The 14,760-nt window shown below is 38.5% G+C and overlaps 1 protein-coding gene across 2 annotated transcripts in view; it reads right to left on the bottom strand.

The window, feature by feature from the left end:
• The window catches only part of PPM1A (protein phosphatase, Mg2+/Mn2+ dependent 1A), a 35,255-nt gene that overhangs the window by 13,688 nt on the left and 6,807 nt on the right, over positions 1 to 14,760 (bottom strand). For both annotated transcript variants that reach the window (XM_065063244.1, XM_065063243.1), the window contains exons 2-3: positions 5,937 to 6,788; positions 4,047 to 4,164 (exon numbers count right to left, since the gene is read on the bottom strand). In XM_065063244.1, the coding sequence (XP_064919316.1) occupies positions 4,047 to 4,164; positions 5,937 to 6,770 (952 nt within the window). In that variant the 5' untranslated portion in view covers positions 6,771 to 6,788. The remainder of the gene's footprint in view (positions 1 to 4,046; positions 4,165 to 5,936; positions 6,789 to 14,760) is intronic.

The raw sequence follows: 14,760 nt of genomic DNA, 5'->3' as shown, positions 1-14,760 counted from the left end.
CAATGTGTACATACATATATATACATGCACGTATGTACACGCACACTATTCTTCACGTAATAAAGCATTTACACAGCTTGAAGAGTAGTTGGAATTCACCAGCATCACTTTTGGAAAACACTCTACCATTCCGTTTTTGCCCTACGTGATAATTCCAGAAACGCATACCAAGTTTCCGTTTTATAATTAATTAGTGAAATAAGGCACAAGAAAAGCTTTTAAAACCAACAAGTATCCAGTCCTTTTCAGTTAAAAATATTAAAACCATCAATTGTGAATTACTTTTGGTGCGTGTAACAGTTTTTCAGGGCTGTGTGTGTTTACAGAAAGCATCAGCCGTATCTTGCAGTCAGGCTGTGTAAATTATTTGCAAGGGATGGTGGGAACAGTCTAACCCTCAACCAGTGCCAAACTCTGCAACACAAAAGCTTTAAGCTGTTTACTTCCAAACCTACGTTTTAAATACATGACACCACACACCACAGACACCTCAAAAGCTTGCCATTTCCTCAAAATCTATAGCCAAAAATTCGTGTTACCATCTAGTGTTTAGTAAATAGCAAAGCTAACACTCTTAAATCTGAATAAGAAGCAAAGATCTCGGATTTGGTTTGCCAAGTTCCTTTATTGTGCAATTTTGAACAGCTAGTTTATTCTACATTGTGCTAGTGCTAAAGTTCTGCTGTACAAAAATAAGGAATTTATAGTTTACCTATGCTACACAGTTTCACAACCTGTAACTGTAGTACATTTAACATACAGTCTCCACTAAATGAATACATTTGTATTTTGATCAAACTATAGATACAGACTGAATGAACACTGAAGACATAACAAATGGAGTCGGTCTGCTATCTGTGTTTAATTTATTGGAATTCTCGTCTTTCGATACATCTTACAATCCTCCCCCCAACCTTCAATTTACTTTTAAACCTTCTACACATTTTCATGGCATCAAGTACTGGAAAAATGTACTTACAACCCTAAAATAAAGGATTCAAAACATATCTGCTTTTTCAGATTCTGAATGAGAATTCCACACAAAGTTTAAGAAAAAGCCAGAGCTTTGATTTTGTGAAAATATGGGAAGGAACATATAACAGCTAACTTAAAATGATTTATCTCTAGATAGGTATAAATATTGCAAAGATTATCTATTACGGAATGTTTTTATGTAAAAAAATTGAGAACAGGAAAAAAGCTTAGACAAGTTTCTTTTGAGAGTCAACACATCAATAACACATATTAGTGCAAATAATAGCAACACATTTTGGAATGACTGATTACTTCTACCAAGAAGTTCACAAAGTATTTTGGGAGTAACACTGATCTATTGCAAGTAATGGCACAAAGGTGATTCTCCACACTTGCTGCTTCTTCCATTACTATTTATTGTAGCTGTGAATCTGGACCACAAGCACATAAATATTAGTAAAAGGAGAGTTCTAGATGGCATGGTAAGTAGAAAACTTTCTAAGTTTTTAAAAATCAGAATTGCCTCTCCTTATTCAAGATGACCATTGTACTAAACCCTATTCGGTCTTAAAACCTGCGCAACTTCTTAACAATGTAAAGATACATTGTGGGCCGCCGGAATAAAAGTTCAACCACCAAAAAATGCACATTAGTCAGCATCAAATCTCATTACTTGTTGGACTACACTGAGTACTGAAGTGCATAAAAACACATAATATGCATTTTGACCAAGTTTCCATTTTACTGAATTTTAACTTTAAGTTGGTATTACAGATTAGTAAAATAATTCTAAAAGTACTCCTTATATTTTCTAGTTCTTTCAGCTGAAGATCAGGCTTTTAAAGTTAAGCACTGCCATTCTTAAGGTATCCTAGGATAACAGCAAGATCATTCACTGTAGTGTTGAAAGTTTTAGATGCTGTAGCAGTCCTCCTTTACTAGCCAACACTGCTTTATCCATTTATACCAGGAAACAACTTAACTGCACAAGAATTATGAAGTTAAATTTAAGAATGTTAACTGGCACCTGTTCTTGACGTTCTGCTTTAGTTCAGCCTCTCAACTTCCCCCATAAATAAGACCTAAGAGGCCAAATTCTGCACACAGCTGATACAAATCACTGCTGGGTTGAATAGTGTTTACTACATATTAATAAGTTAAATAATATCTTTGTGCAACAGTAGACAAAAATATTGAAGACAACTCTAAAAAAGACGGAAAGACTCTTGAGGGGAAGTACAATGTATTTCCTCAAGTTGTTCAGACATCATCCCATTAAGTTAGTATTAAAGTGCTTTGTAACTACATACAGAATCCTTCTGCCTCTACACGTGTCACACTTTGCTCATTCCTGAAATTTTGCGTTTGTATAAACGCAAAGTACTGGCAGCCAAATTCACTGTATGTACCATAATCACATGCAGTTCCAGTGTTTAGGTTCTTCATTTACGAAACATTCGTACAGAAGTGTCAGCTCTCCTCATGGTAATATTCCTGGGGTACAATGAGGCCAGATGAAGATGCAGCCTTAACTTGAACATATTTTCATATTCTAGGTCATGGGCTTGTCTGAACTCAGACAAAAAGATACAAGGCGATACTTGCCCAAATCAGGAGAGTTAGCATGCTGTGAATTAATGTGTGAATTTACAGCATACTTGTTCTTCACCAATGCCACTGTGAGTGGGCATACGTAGTAAGCTCTTGAAACGCCTGGTGCAAAACTGCTCGCTGCTCTGAAATGGAGAAGCCATCTGACACTTAACTCGTGCACTTGGATATTCCTGCTACGCTGTCAAAAAGATTCACACTGCTGCTTACTATGTACCAACTTCTCCTATTAGGCAAGTGTTAGATTAAAACACAGAAATGCCCGGCTGGACGTTTGTTTGGGGGCAGAACAGATGCAGTTTGCCAGGACCCTGCAAATGAGGCCTTTGAAAAAGGTGGTATTTTCTGAAGAAGCACCTACAGAGGCAGTAAGTGCTTTGAAATGGCACATTTATTTGCCTGAACCCAGAATTCCCATGTAGGCAAGTACTCTGTGAAGCTTCCCAAGCTGCACTGTTATATTTGTGCAAGTTAAGGAGGAAAAAATTGCACAATACGTTCCTCTAACTTGCTAATCACTGACACCACAGTTGTGAAGAACTCTGTGTATCGTGCCCCGTGTACTATTAAGGATCCCTGGAGCACGTACACGTAACTAGACTTGTAACATATAGGTCTAGAGGAGTCCACTTCAAAAATAGACTTAACCTATGCAAATAATGCATACGGCGTGTCTTATATTTCAGAAACAAACTCCAAGCTGCATTTGTATTTAAATACCAAAAGGCACTGTAAATTTAGTTTTAATGAGAAATCTTTTAAATCAAATCAACTTAAATATCATTTTTAGTTAGATGATCCCAAACCCCCAAGACATGCAGTTTCGGTTTAAAGTTTAAGAACTCCCGAAATACAAATTTAACACAAAATTTTGAAGTTACTATCAGAGTAAGATGAACCCCCAGCTTTTGTTCATCATGAATGCTTAAAGATTATTTTTGACAAATTTCTGAAGTTCTTTCAAGTAAATATGTTAGCAGGTGCCTTTAAGAGGACAGTAATCAAGCTGTAACCCTATAATAATTCAATAATAAAGTATTATGGCTAACTTGTACATAACTATATGGAGAAATGGCACTCAAATTACCATCTTCAAGACACTCTGCGAGATACTGTGCTCACTTCATTTAACGCCATAACACAGGAACCAGGATTTACTGGTCGGGAGTCAGCAGTGGCAATGGACTCATGAAGAACACTGAGCACATATGAACTCTTTCTCTGCCATCCTGACTAATTTTCAAGGCTATAGGCTGCTGCACTTTCATAGCAGAATGTTTTCAGGGCATACAGCAGGACTATACGAGTGCCTTTTTCAAAGATGTACACTAGATGGCCAATGGCACTTGAAGGTCTATTAAAAAGCCAGTATGTGTTAACAGTTTAGTTGTTGGAAGGGGAAAGGGGCCGGGGGGGTCTGTTTAGAAACAAAGTTACTTATTTTTTTTTAAATGATCCACCTTCTACTCTGCTTTCCAGGTACTTGTCCAACTCTGCCTCTCTTTTCACCGCCTCTGGCGATACCTTTGGTGCATTCGGAAAACAGATCAATATCACACTCATGTTGTCTCGACTTCCCTGGTGGAAAAGAAAAAATTATTTGAGAATGTATACTACACCAGGCTAAATACACATCAAAGCATTTTACACACAGAAATTCACAAATGATACAATATTAGAATACAACTTCTACTATGGATTAATATTATCATTAGTCTTAATTGTCCCCCGCCCCCTTACAGAATTCCAGAAGTCTGCAGCACAACCTTTTAAGCAATTTTGTTCTTTACTCTTTTCTGCTCTGAAGACTACATGGAGGCATTTACAGACAGCCCATCGTCTTTTAGAAGCCAACATTACTAATGAGCGACGTGTAATTACAAAGCTGCATTCCATCTTATTTTAAATACTACCCAAGTGTTTTGGGAAAACAGGTATTAGATGGGTAAACAAAACCATTACTGCCTGAAAGCACTAAGTAGGGAGGTACTGAATTCAGACACTGCTTCCACCTAAAATCACAGCTATTAGGGTTTTTTTTTCCTCTTTTCTTTTAAAACAAGAAAAGTTACAAGTGCGAGAATCTTAAAAGATGAGCTGGAAGGGTCCCAGGCCTTTACAGAAGTATTATTTGAAATGAAAACATTTAAAAACTAAACAGAACTCTAATACTTGAACAGGTAAAAATACAAACACTTTGCTTATGAAAAGTAACCGCTTAGTTTACTTTCAACACTCTTTGCTTCGGTCTGCAAACACGCATCCATACACTCGATTTTTAACACCAATTAAATCCACTGAAGTCAGCAAGATCAAGAACAAGCCAGCGTTTAAAACGAGAGTATGGGCGTATGGGGAGGTGCTGACAGTCAGCTACTGCAAAGCTTCCAGCATCCACCAGCCACTGTTCTTTCCCTGGCATTTGTTTTTGGGATTACTGGACAAAAATCGTAAACAAAAATATACGCATTATGAATCTGCCAAAGTGTTTGAATGCAATTCCATTTTTCCGAAAGGGAAACAACGACCTTGTTAGTCATGTTGTCTCGTCTCTTTCGTAACAAAAAAATTGGCTTTTTTAAATTATGACTTACAGCTTGCTTCTGGAAAAGGAAGTGTCAAGTTATCAAACTAAATATTTCAAATCTCTTCCATAACTGTATCATCCTGCAACTTACTAATACAAAGTAAAAGTTATTGCAGACAAAATTACACAGATCTGTTAAACAAAACAGTCCCATCTTTTACTTGAGCTAGTTTCAGAGCTGTATTGCAAAACGCTGAATAAGAAATATAGTAATTAGATGAGAATAAAAACGAACTTAGGAGGTCAGATCTTCATACAGTCAAGAAGAAAATTTAAACTGCAAAATACGAAGTCAAGGTTCAATCATTCTGCATTTATCTTGGTGCAATTATAACAGTAATGTCAGTATTATATGCCCAGGAAAGGAGAGAAAGATTAGGAAGGTAAAGAATATTCTCTAGCCCGATTTAAGTCTTAGGAGCTGAAATTTTGTAAGGTATATTGTGTAACAGAAGAGATAAGTTTCTGTCCTTCGCTTGCCTATAAATTGCCATCAGCTTCTACTTTCCCAGGGATCACAATGCATCTGTATGCGATTTTAAACTCCTCATTAACCAAAATCACCCAGAAAGCCATACTGTTTCTGTTGCATGTTCATTCCCCCTCCATCACCATTTTTGTGAGAATCATGGTAATTACTGTCAAAGTCTCGTTAATGCAAATCAACAAATACTTATAGACTGGAATCAAAACTTATTCTTAACTTGTTCATAAACTTCTAACAGTGAAAACACAATGAACTTCTTCTCTCAGATCTGGCTACCTTGTACAAGCAGGTGTCAACTATCTCATTGCAAACTTTCTCAAGGTCATCAGTGACTTCAAGTCTGGATCTTACAAAGTCACACAGCTCTTCGTTTCCCATAACATCCCAGATACCATCGCAAGCCAGTATGATGAACTGATCATCTTCTTCTGATCTCTCAATTTCATAAACTTCAGGTTCGGGTGAGACTAGCTGTTCTGTAGGCCCCTTCCCATGGACACATTTGTAATCGAAGTCCCCAAGTGCCCTTGAAACAGCAAGAGAGCCATTCACACGCTGAATCATTACAGAGCCACCGGCATTCTGTATACGCTCTTTCTCCAGTGGATTACTTGGTTTGTGATCCTGCGTGAAGAAGTGAACCTTCCTGTTTCTACAAAGTAAACCTCTCGAGTCTCCACAGTTGATGAAGTACGTATGTTGGGGAGAAATCATGACACCCACAGCTGTTGACCCACTTCTGTCTGCACCATGTTTCTTCTCGGAGATGACTCTCATGTGTTCATCAATTTGCAGAAAACCTGTTCTGATGCCGCTCTTTACACTTTCCACAGATGGTGGCCCATCTGGCCCTTTAAAATCCTGGTTGCTCGTGATGTGATCTAATAAATGCTCACAGCAGTACTTGGCAACCTGTGATCCAGCGTGCCCATCATATACAGCAAAAAACGACCATCCGTCAAGTCCATTTGGCAAACCGATCACAGCCGTATGTGCATCCTCCATTTCAACTCGCCAGCCTTGCATACTACTCAGACCGTAACGAAGCCCATTCCCTTGCCCCTGGGCATTATGCTTCTCCATCTTTGGCTTGTCTAAAAATGCTCCCATGATGACTTTCCTTCAGTTCTAAAAAGAAAGAAAGGATTATTAAGGTATTTCTTCAACATCTCGTTTAAACATCCTATTGGAAACCATTAAATAACTGCCAAAATAATGGTAAGATGACAAAGATACAAAGCTGACTCTTCTGTGACTCTCTCAAGTGAGATTTGCATTGCTTTCATCTCATTTAAACAAGGACATTGCTACTAGCTGAACTGCACTTTTCACATGCTTTACTTGAAGAACTTAGACGCCACTATCATTCACGATTCTGACAAAAGCCTCTAGTACAGGCATGTATAATATTAGTTTGAAAGAGGACTTGTTAACTGGCACACATTTGAATAGCGACGCTCCCTGCGATTCCTGGGCCAATGAAACAGTTCAGTGTTTCCAGCACAGTGGCATCCCTACCTGCTGGCCACAAAGTCCTGCTCACATTCTGCTTTTCTGACAGTGGTGGAGAAACGAAAGCAAACTGATTAAGTTTCCTTTGGGGGGGAGGAGGATTTTTGTTTGGTTGGCTTTTTTTCTTAAAAAAACAAACTGAAAAACAACAGATAAAGCGGTCTGAACGAGCAAGATGAATGCCAGAGGCTGTGTAAAGGAAGACATAACGCTGGGTAAGTAGGAGCAGGACTCGGAACGGAGCAGCTGTCCCTTTAGGCAGCACAAGCCATTAGTTTGGCTCAGCCATCTTGTGAAAGCTCATCCTTTGATTTTCAGTTAAATTACGCAGCAAGCTCCTTCATATGTCTGCGCTGCAGATTTACTTAAAACCTTAATGTATTCATGCTTCACTGAAAGGCAACTGTCCCTGACAAGTCTAAGGAAATCTCTTTGGAAATAGAATCACAAGTATTGTAAATTCATGCTTCCTTATTCAAGCCGGACAATACACTGCACATCCTACTCTTCTTCACCCCCCACCACTGGGATGTGATGCAGCAAATACCAATGCTTAAGAGAATAAGAATGATATTGGCGGGCAGTGTAAACTGACTGGTTTATCTTCATGGCTTTCACACCCTAACCATCCAACCCACCCTTTTAATCCACATCAGTTTATTTGTGCATTCATTATTAAAAATTCATACAAAATAGGTCACACATTTTACATACTTGCAAATTCTCCCTGGGAATCAAAGAGTGTGCAAATCACTGTTACACAAGGTAATGGAACAAGACTACAAGCTTTTTTATTTGGAGAAAGTGGATAAAAATTAACTGTGAGATGAGTCTCTGAAACAGATTTTACCTGAGGCCCCAACTAAGCAGCTGCAGTAAAAGAAAAGTTAGTATACTAGGGATTTTTGAAGATTTAAACTTATATGTGGAATATATTTTAGCAGTTTTCTAAGTGATGATATCACTTTTTGATAACAGGCTTTTATTGCAATACAGCTCTAGCTATAAGTGACAACAAAACATTTCACACTGCCTCTTCCAGCCACTATCAACCTTTCTAAAACATCTGTATGTGTTAGAATAAACAGTCAATAAATGTTTATATTTGATCTCCACCACAACAGTGATTCAAATGTGAGGCACGGGGACTGGATATACACTCCTTGGCTCACATGCTTTGTTAACAAAACCAAAAGCCGCACATACTTCAGCTGTATGGAGAGAGATATCAGCGGCAGCACACACACCTCTGCTTCCTCTCACCCCAACCCCTGCTCTCCAGTTCTGTCTCCTCTCAAGCAAAACCAAAATATTGATGCCCACACAAACTGTAACTAGTCAACAAAGTATAGTATACACTTGGTCTTGTATCCTAAGTACATGCATGAGGTTCACATTACTGCAGTTGCTAGGAAAAAAATACTACTTAGACTTTTTTATCTTCACATGCAACTCTAGTGAAGTCAGAGTGATCAAAATAATTACAGAATGCTGCCATAAATCAAACAGGGAATTATTCTGCAGAATAGGCTTTTTATTCATTCCATTATAGCAGCAGAATTTAAACTAATGCCTAACACTTTCTTATTGTGGAAGAGATCACAAAATAGAATGCAGATATTCAGTTATTTCACCTTAATTTAGAGCTCAAAGAGCAGAAACTGCCCTGGCAAATACCGCACTTTTGTGAAGTATTTTACAGTATTACTGTGGTCAAAAAAAAGCATTAAGAACAAGACACAGTTAAACTGACCACAAGCACCGTCATTTTGGACTGAAAAAGGCCATTTTCCTTCTAACCTCTCACATTATGAGGTACACAATATGCAGAGTTGTGCTTCGTAAGCGGTTCTTCCCTCTCAGTAGCTTGCCATGTAAACCATGATTAAAAATACATACAGACAGGTCATGTGCAGTTCTAGCAACTCATACAGAACTGATAGCATACTTCAAAAATTAACAAATCCACTCTCCGTTTAAAACCGAGTTGCCTCATCCCTCCCCAGAAGGTAAACTGAAAGCTGCTGCTATTCTAAATTAAGCCTTGTAGGTGAGATGTTGACACATTCTTCAAGGGTGCGAGTTACCCCACCGTAGATGCGAATACAACCAGGCAGAAGGAAAACCACAATGCGGTCATGTAACTTCTGCTTAGGAAATTACTCACAGCCCATAGCACCAAGTAGTCACCTCCTGAAAACTGCAATAACAGACAGCAGTTGCCTTCCTTGCAACACTCCAGCTAATCATTCTTCCACCAGAACGCCAGCCTAAACCTGCAGGAGAGTAGGCCAGGTTTTCCAAATCCTTGCTGTAGCTGAATGGAAGGCACAGTTTACTTGGGGATAGGATGAATATGCCAAGCCTTTAGTCTTTCCAGAACTTCAATTCTTGTTAAAAAAAAATGTGAATATTACTAATCTGTGAATTGTTATGAATCAGAGACTACCTGCTACTTCTCCCCCCACACCTTTATGTGTGGCTAAAACCTGAAAAATTTAAAGAGTTTTAGTTATAAAAAAAAGAATAACAATCTTGGTTTTAAAAGAAGGGATACACACACAAAAAGGCTGACATAAGCATGTGCCTACTTCCTACTAAAAAGATCTTCTAACCTGTTTTTGAGTCCGTAACAACGGAAACACCTTTCACACATCAGTGTCTACCTCAATCACGAGTATTGCTGAGTATTCATTCTTTCAGGAGGTGGTTTGTGCACTGTACTAAGTTGGAATGACACCTTTAGTTAAGCATATAACTCCGTATGCAAATCAGATTAACCTATAGCAGTGCAAACATCCAAGTTACAGCATGACTTTGTTATGTAATAACACTACAGAGATAAGCCAGACCCACAACAGTCTGTGTGCATGGTCTGCAATAAAGCAACAGATTCTAAATACAGTTTAACTTAATCCTCTCTTATATTTTTGAGTCATCTTCCTAAACAGCAGTCCTCACCTCAGAACCCTTAATTCTCCAAGTAATTTTACTACCGTTCCCCTTGCCCTTCTCAAACCAGCCACACATTTCTGCAATCACGTTAGAAAACTGGAGTCGCATAGCAGCAGACAGAACTAGCCCCTCTACTCTGGAAGCCTCCACTTTCAGGATGCTTCAACAATGCACATGTGTACTGAAGGACACAGACATTATTCCTATTAAAGCCAAAGAAAGAGAAAACACACTTTGAAATTTAGTGGCAAATGTACATCACTCCCTATTTTTTTCTTAATGAAGGACAAATTCTGAACAGTTCTATAGCAACGGTGCCCTGTAAAAAGATCAGAGGTGAAATATTTTCTTCAGAAATAGTAACTCCAAAATATCATCCGACACTGCAACTGCCGTGATTAGTCAAGCAAACTTCCATTTTAGCCTAAGATGATTCTGGATTCACCATCTCCATATCCATGACTTCCATTAGTTTCTCCTAAAAGAGAAGAGTTTTCTGCAGCCAAAGTTTCCGGGTTTTGGCTCTGGAAAATAGAGAGGCTTCTGAACAAAACTAAAAGTGAAAATGGATCCCTATGCACAAAAATGGATATGCGGGGGACACAACTATGCATCTACGAGTGCATCTAAACCATTACTTCTGAAATGTGGATTTAGCGCAGGTCAAACTGAAGGACAGCCTCTACAGCAAGTGCACAAAAAACTCAAGTTGCAGTTTGCAGACAGAAAAGCAAGAATACTGTACAGAGCCTATTAAAAAAAAAATTAAACACAACACAAGTAACAAGATCTTGGATAAAACACAAGAGACCAAAATTCAAAGGACTGCAGCATTAGAAACAAAACTGAAATAATGAATGGAGCATGCCAAAGAGTCAGTAGCTGAACTCCTTGAAAATAGATGCAACTAGAGAACAGAGGGGCAAAGAAAAGGAGGTTAATTAGTATCCCGGACCATGGACAACCATGGACAACCACAGATACATCACTGGAATGCATGAAATCACTTTGCCCCTTCATTTGGCCCTCAAATTGTGCTATCCAGACAGCACAACTATATTGCCTTCTGATACACAGGAAAATAAATTTTACTGTTTTGCTATTTGCCTATTCATTTGCTTGAAGGTTCAAATGAAGGTAAGTCTGAAACTGTTCACAAAGGACAGCTAACATAACTCCACATATCCATGTAAAAAGACAATTTATTTTTCCAGGGAATTCAGACGAGGATTTGGTTGCCTTTTCCAAAAAAACCAACCACCCCCATCTGAAACTTGTACTTCAGCAATACGTAATTTAATAATCCTTTTTCAAACAATGTTCGGGTTGTATTCCTTACACTAGGATAAGCTGCTTATATGAACCACACTGAAGTCACAGGCACTTATTCAAACTAAGCCGAGAAATGTCCCCATATTCTAATTTCCTGGAACAATTCTCCAAGTGACATTACGCCCTGTGTGTTGTAATGAGCACCATAAAGAGAGATTACAACCTTTACTTGAACTACAGGACACAGAGTAACTCACCAAATTATGCAGACTGCTACTGAATAGAAAAAGGACATTTGATCACTTCAATCTGATCCGTGGTACTTTTCCCCCGCTTTAAGTAACCAGTCTGCATGCAACAGTGCAAACGTGGAAACATTTTCAGAAGTTAGCGCCTGTTGAATGAAAAACTGACAGTACATACTGGGTGCCCCAAATCAATTAACGTAAACAAACAACATGTCAGAGATCATCCCAGGGATCGGAAGAATGACTAAAATAAAACAGAACACGCAGATGAGGAGACATAATTACACCACGGTCATGGGCTGAAAGAAGTCATGAAAAAGCTCCTTGCCAATGAAACTATTTTGAAACTACTGGAGGCTATAGGATTGAGTTCTGGCACTCATGGTTCAATGACATCAATAAAGTATTGAAAATTACAGTTGATGTAGACACAGGATTACATGGCCAACTAGGAAATGCAAATTGCCCACAAAAAATAAGTAAAAGAAATAAAATACAGAAATGGGGCTATTTTAATAAGCATGGACTAACACCCTATTTCCCCATCAGAACACTTTGCTTCTCAGACATGTTACTGTAATCTGTGTTATATTTCAGTACAACAATTGCAAATAGAAGAACATAAGAAGAAACCACCCATAAGGGTAAGAAATTTTATTATAACATTAACCAGTTTTTTGTTTTAGGACAGATGTAGGAGCTATGGCCTGTGGCAGATACAGGGAATAGGTAAAGGTAGACAGTTGGAAGGGTTAGTTTAAAGAGAATAAAGAGAGAAATATCAAAGTCCTCAGAAACAGGCCTTCAGACAGGCAAGAATATCTACACATCGGCGCAAGTGAGACAAGGGGCAAAAGAACCCCAAACGTAAGCAAGCTAATGACTCTGTGTGTACAAGGGAAAGTATGAATCGTTTAACCTTTCCCCACACACCCTCCCACTCTCCCTGTGATACGTAACAGTGATTACAACTTCATAGCACAGCAGAAAGCCCTAAATCACTGCACCCCTGATACAGACACCTATGAGATCCGACCTGTTGATCGTTGGGCCACAGGCACTGCCATTTCACTGAGTTAGACTGTTTTGCAAGGGGTTTTTGTTTGGTTGGTTGTTTTTTTAAAACATCTGCTTAAAACCCTTTCTCATTCTCAGGAGCTAACAGCCTTTCTGAATGTCTCTCCATAATAAGCAGCAAAATATTTTATCCTACTTGTCTTCCTATGTCAATTTATTTTTCATGTGTGTGTATGGTGGGGTGGACAGGATTCAGGTGAGGACTGCTAAAGCCTCCAGAAGTCTCCTGGAACACAGAAGGTAACCAGTTCTAAGTTAACACCCTCCCTCCAACAACATGTTTCATCTTTTTCTTAAAACACCTTTTTCTGCTCCTGCCTACCTTTCCTGCAGACAAGAAAACCTGTTCCAAGGTTAAACTAGGAGCTGCTATTCTCGATCTGAATGTATGTTGGCTGAGATTCAAACTCCCTCCAAAGGAGATGTATGTAATCTGATTTTTGAAAAAGCCCTGGACATTGAAGAAAGATAAGTCATCTCTCTAACAAATTGCTCCTGCAGAAATTTGAAAGATGGTGATGTAGTTTCAAGATTTCTTTATGGAGTTGTTTTCATTTTGTTCTATGGTCAGTTACTGAAGAGGTAACTTCTTTCCAGAATCGCTAGGACCAATGCTGCAAATAGAAAAATCACTACATTGATTCTGACAGGAGATACGACCGGCATCCACAACCAGCAGTCACTCATCAGGATCCTAACAGGACTGGCACTCTCAGAACACAATTAAGGTAATATTTCTTGGCCCAAAGAGAATTCTTGCTTCTTTCTAAATATTTATACTACAAATTAGAGATGGGAAAGAATAAGGAAAAAAAAAAAAAAAGACCACACCAGGCAGCCCAATCACCACGTAAAACTATGTAGACAACCAAGATGGGATTAACAAGTACTATGAAAATCAATGAGGTAGCTCTGCATAAATTCATATGTTGCTGTCTGAACAGTATGAGAATGAAAAAGCCAACGTCCTTGCTTGAAATCATTAATAAGCAGAAAACATGCCCATGCTGGTGTTCAGTTCAGCACCTTTCTGGTTATACTTCATTTTCCAAAGATTTCTTACTTAAAAGTGTTGGAAGAGAAACAAAAAGACACCCATTTTAGACAAAGAGATTAGACAACGGCTTTGTTAACAGCACACAAATTCCTGCAGACTCCAGCCAAAATTCAAAGCCCCATTGAAGCAAGCTCTGTAAAAAGGAGCTGGAAGATCCAAGGAAGCTGCAGTCTATGCAGACAGAAGTCGGAGAAAGAAAGGCCTTGCTTCATTTTCTATATCAATGAGATGCAGTGAGATCCAATTTTTCTGAAAGAGCAAGGCAAACAAGTGAAAATAAGAATTCCATCCAAAGTGCTCATGTCAGAAAGAGTACACAGTGCTATGCAGCTATTCCAGCCGAACTACGCACAGCAATAGTATCACCAAAAAGAAAATATGGGAAAAAAAGAAACTGAAAAAAGACAACACAGAAGACTAGAGTAAGTCATAAAAGCTGAATTACCATTTTCTCCAGTATTTGTAATGCCAAGAGTGCTCTGCCACTTTCATCTACCATCTAACAGAATATTACCCTGCTCCTAGACATCATGACCCTAATTCACAATTCTTACTTGAGTAGAAGCCACTGAAAGTCCAAGAATTGAACAGATCTGAACATATCAAATGCTTCAAGTAATAGCTTAAAAATCCTGTTCTTTATTTTTTTTTGATCTCTTATTTACAGCTTGAAGCCTCAACATCTTTGTTCACTGCTAGTATTATCAATCAAACAATACCTGCCATAAAAATAGAGCTGAAGACTTCTAGATGGATGTTTTCCTTAGTTGAAGAACCACACTATTCCACTGCTACTTCTGTGTAAGAAAAACAAACCAACCAACCAACCACATGACCAAAAACCAAAAAGCATTTGCCTTTTTTCCAAGTTCAGATAAACCTATTCAGAAAAATCAAGACAGAATTGGAGTCCTAGCCTGTCCTGCCACTCCTCAAAAGAGGAAAGAGAAGTTATTGGGTAAAAAGCTTCTAGACCAGA

Source organism: Columba livia, chromosome 5 (assembly GCF_036013475.1).
Source record: "Columba livia isolate bColLiv1 breed racing homer chromosome 5, bColLiv1.pat.W.v2, whole genome shotgun sequence".
Lineage (NCBI taxonomy): Eukaryota > Metazoa > Chordata > Aves > Columbiformes > Columbidae > Columba > Columba livia.
Note: the sequence above shows the minus strand (reverse complement) of the source record. Positions and strands in the feature narration are given on the sequence as shown.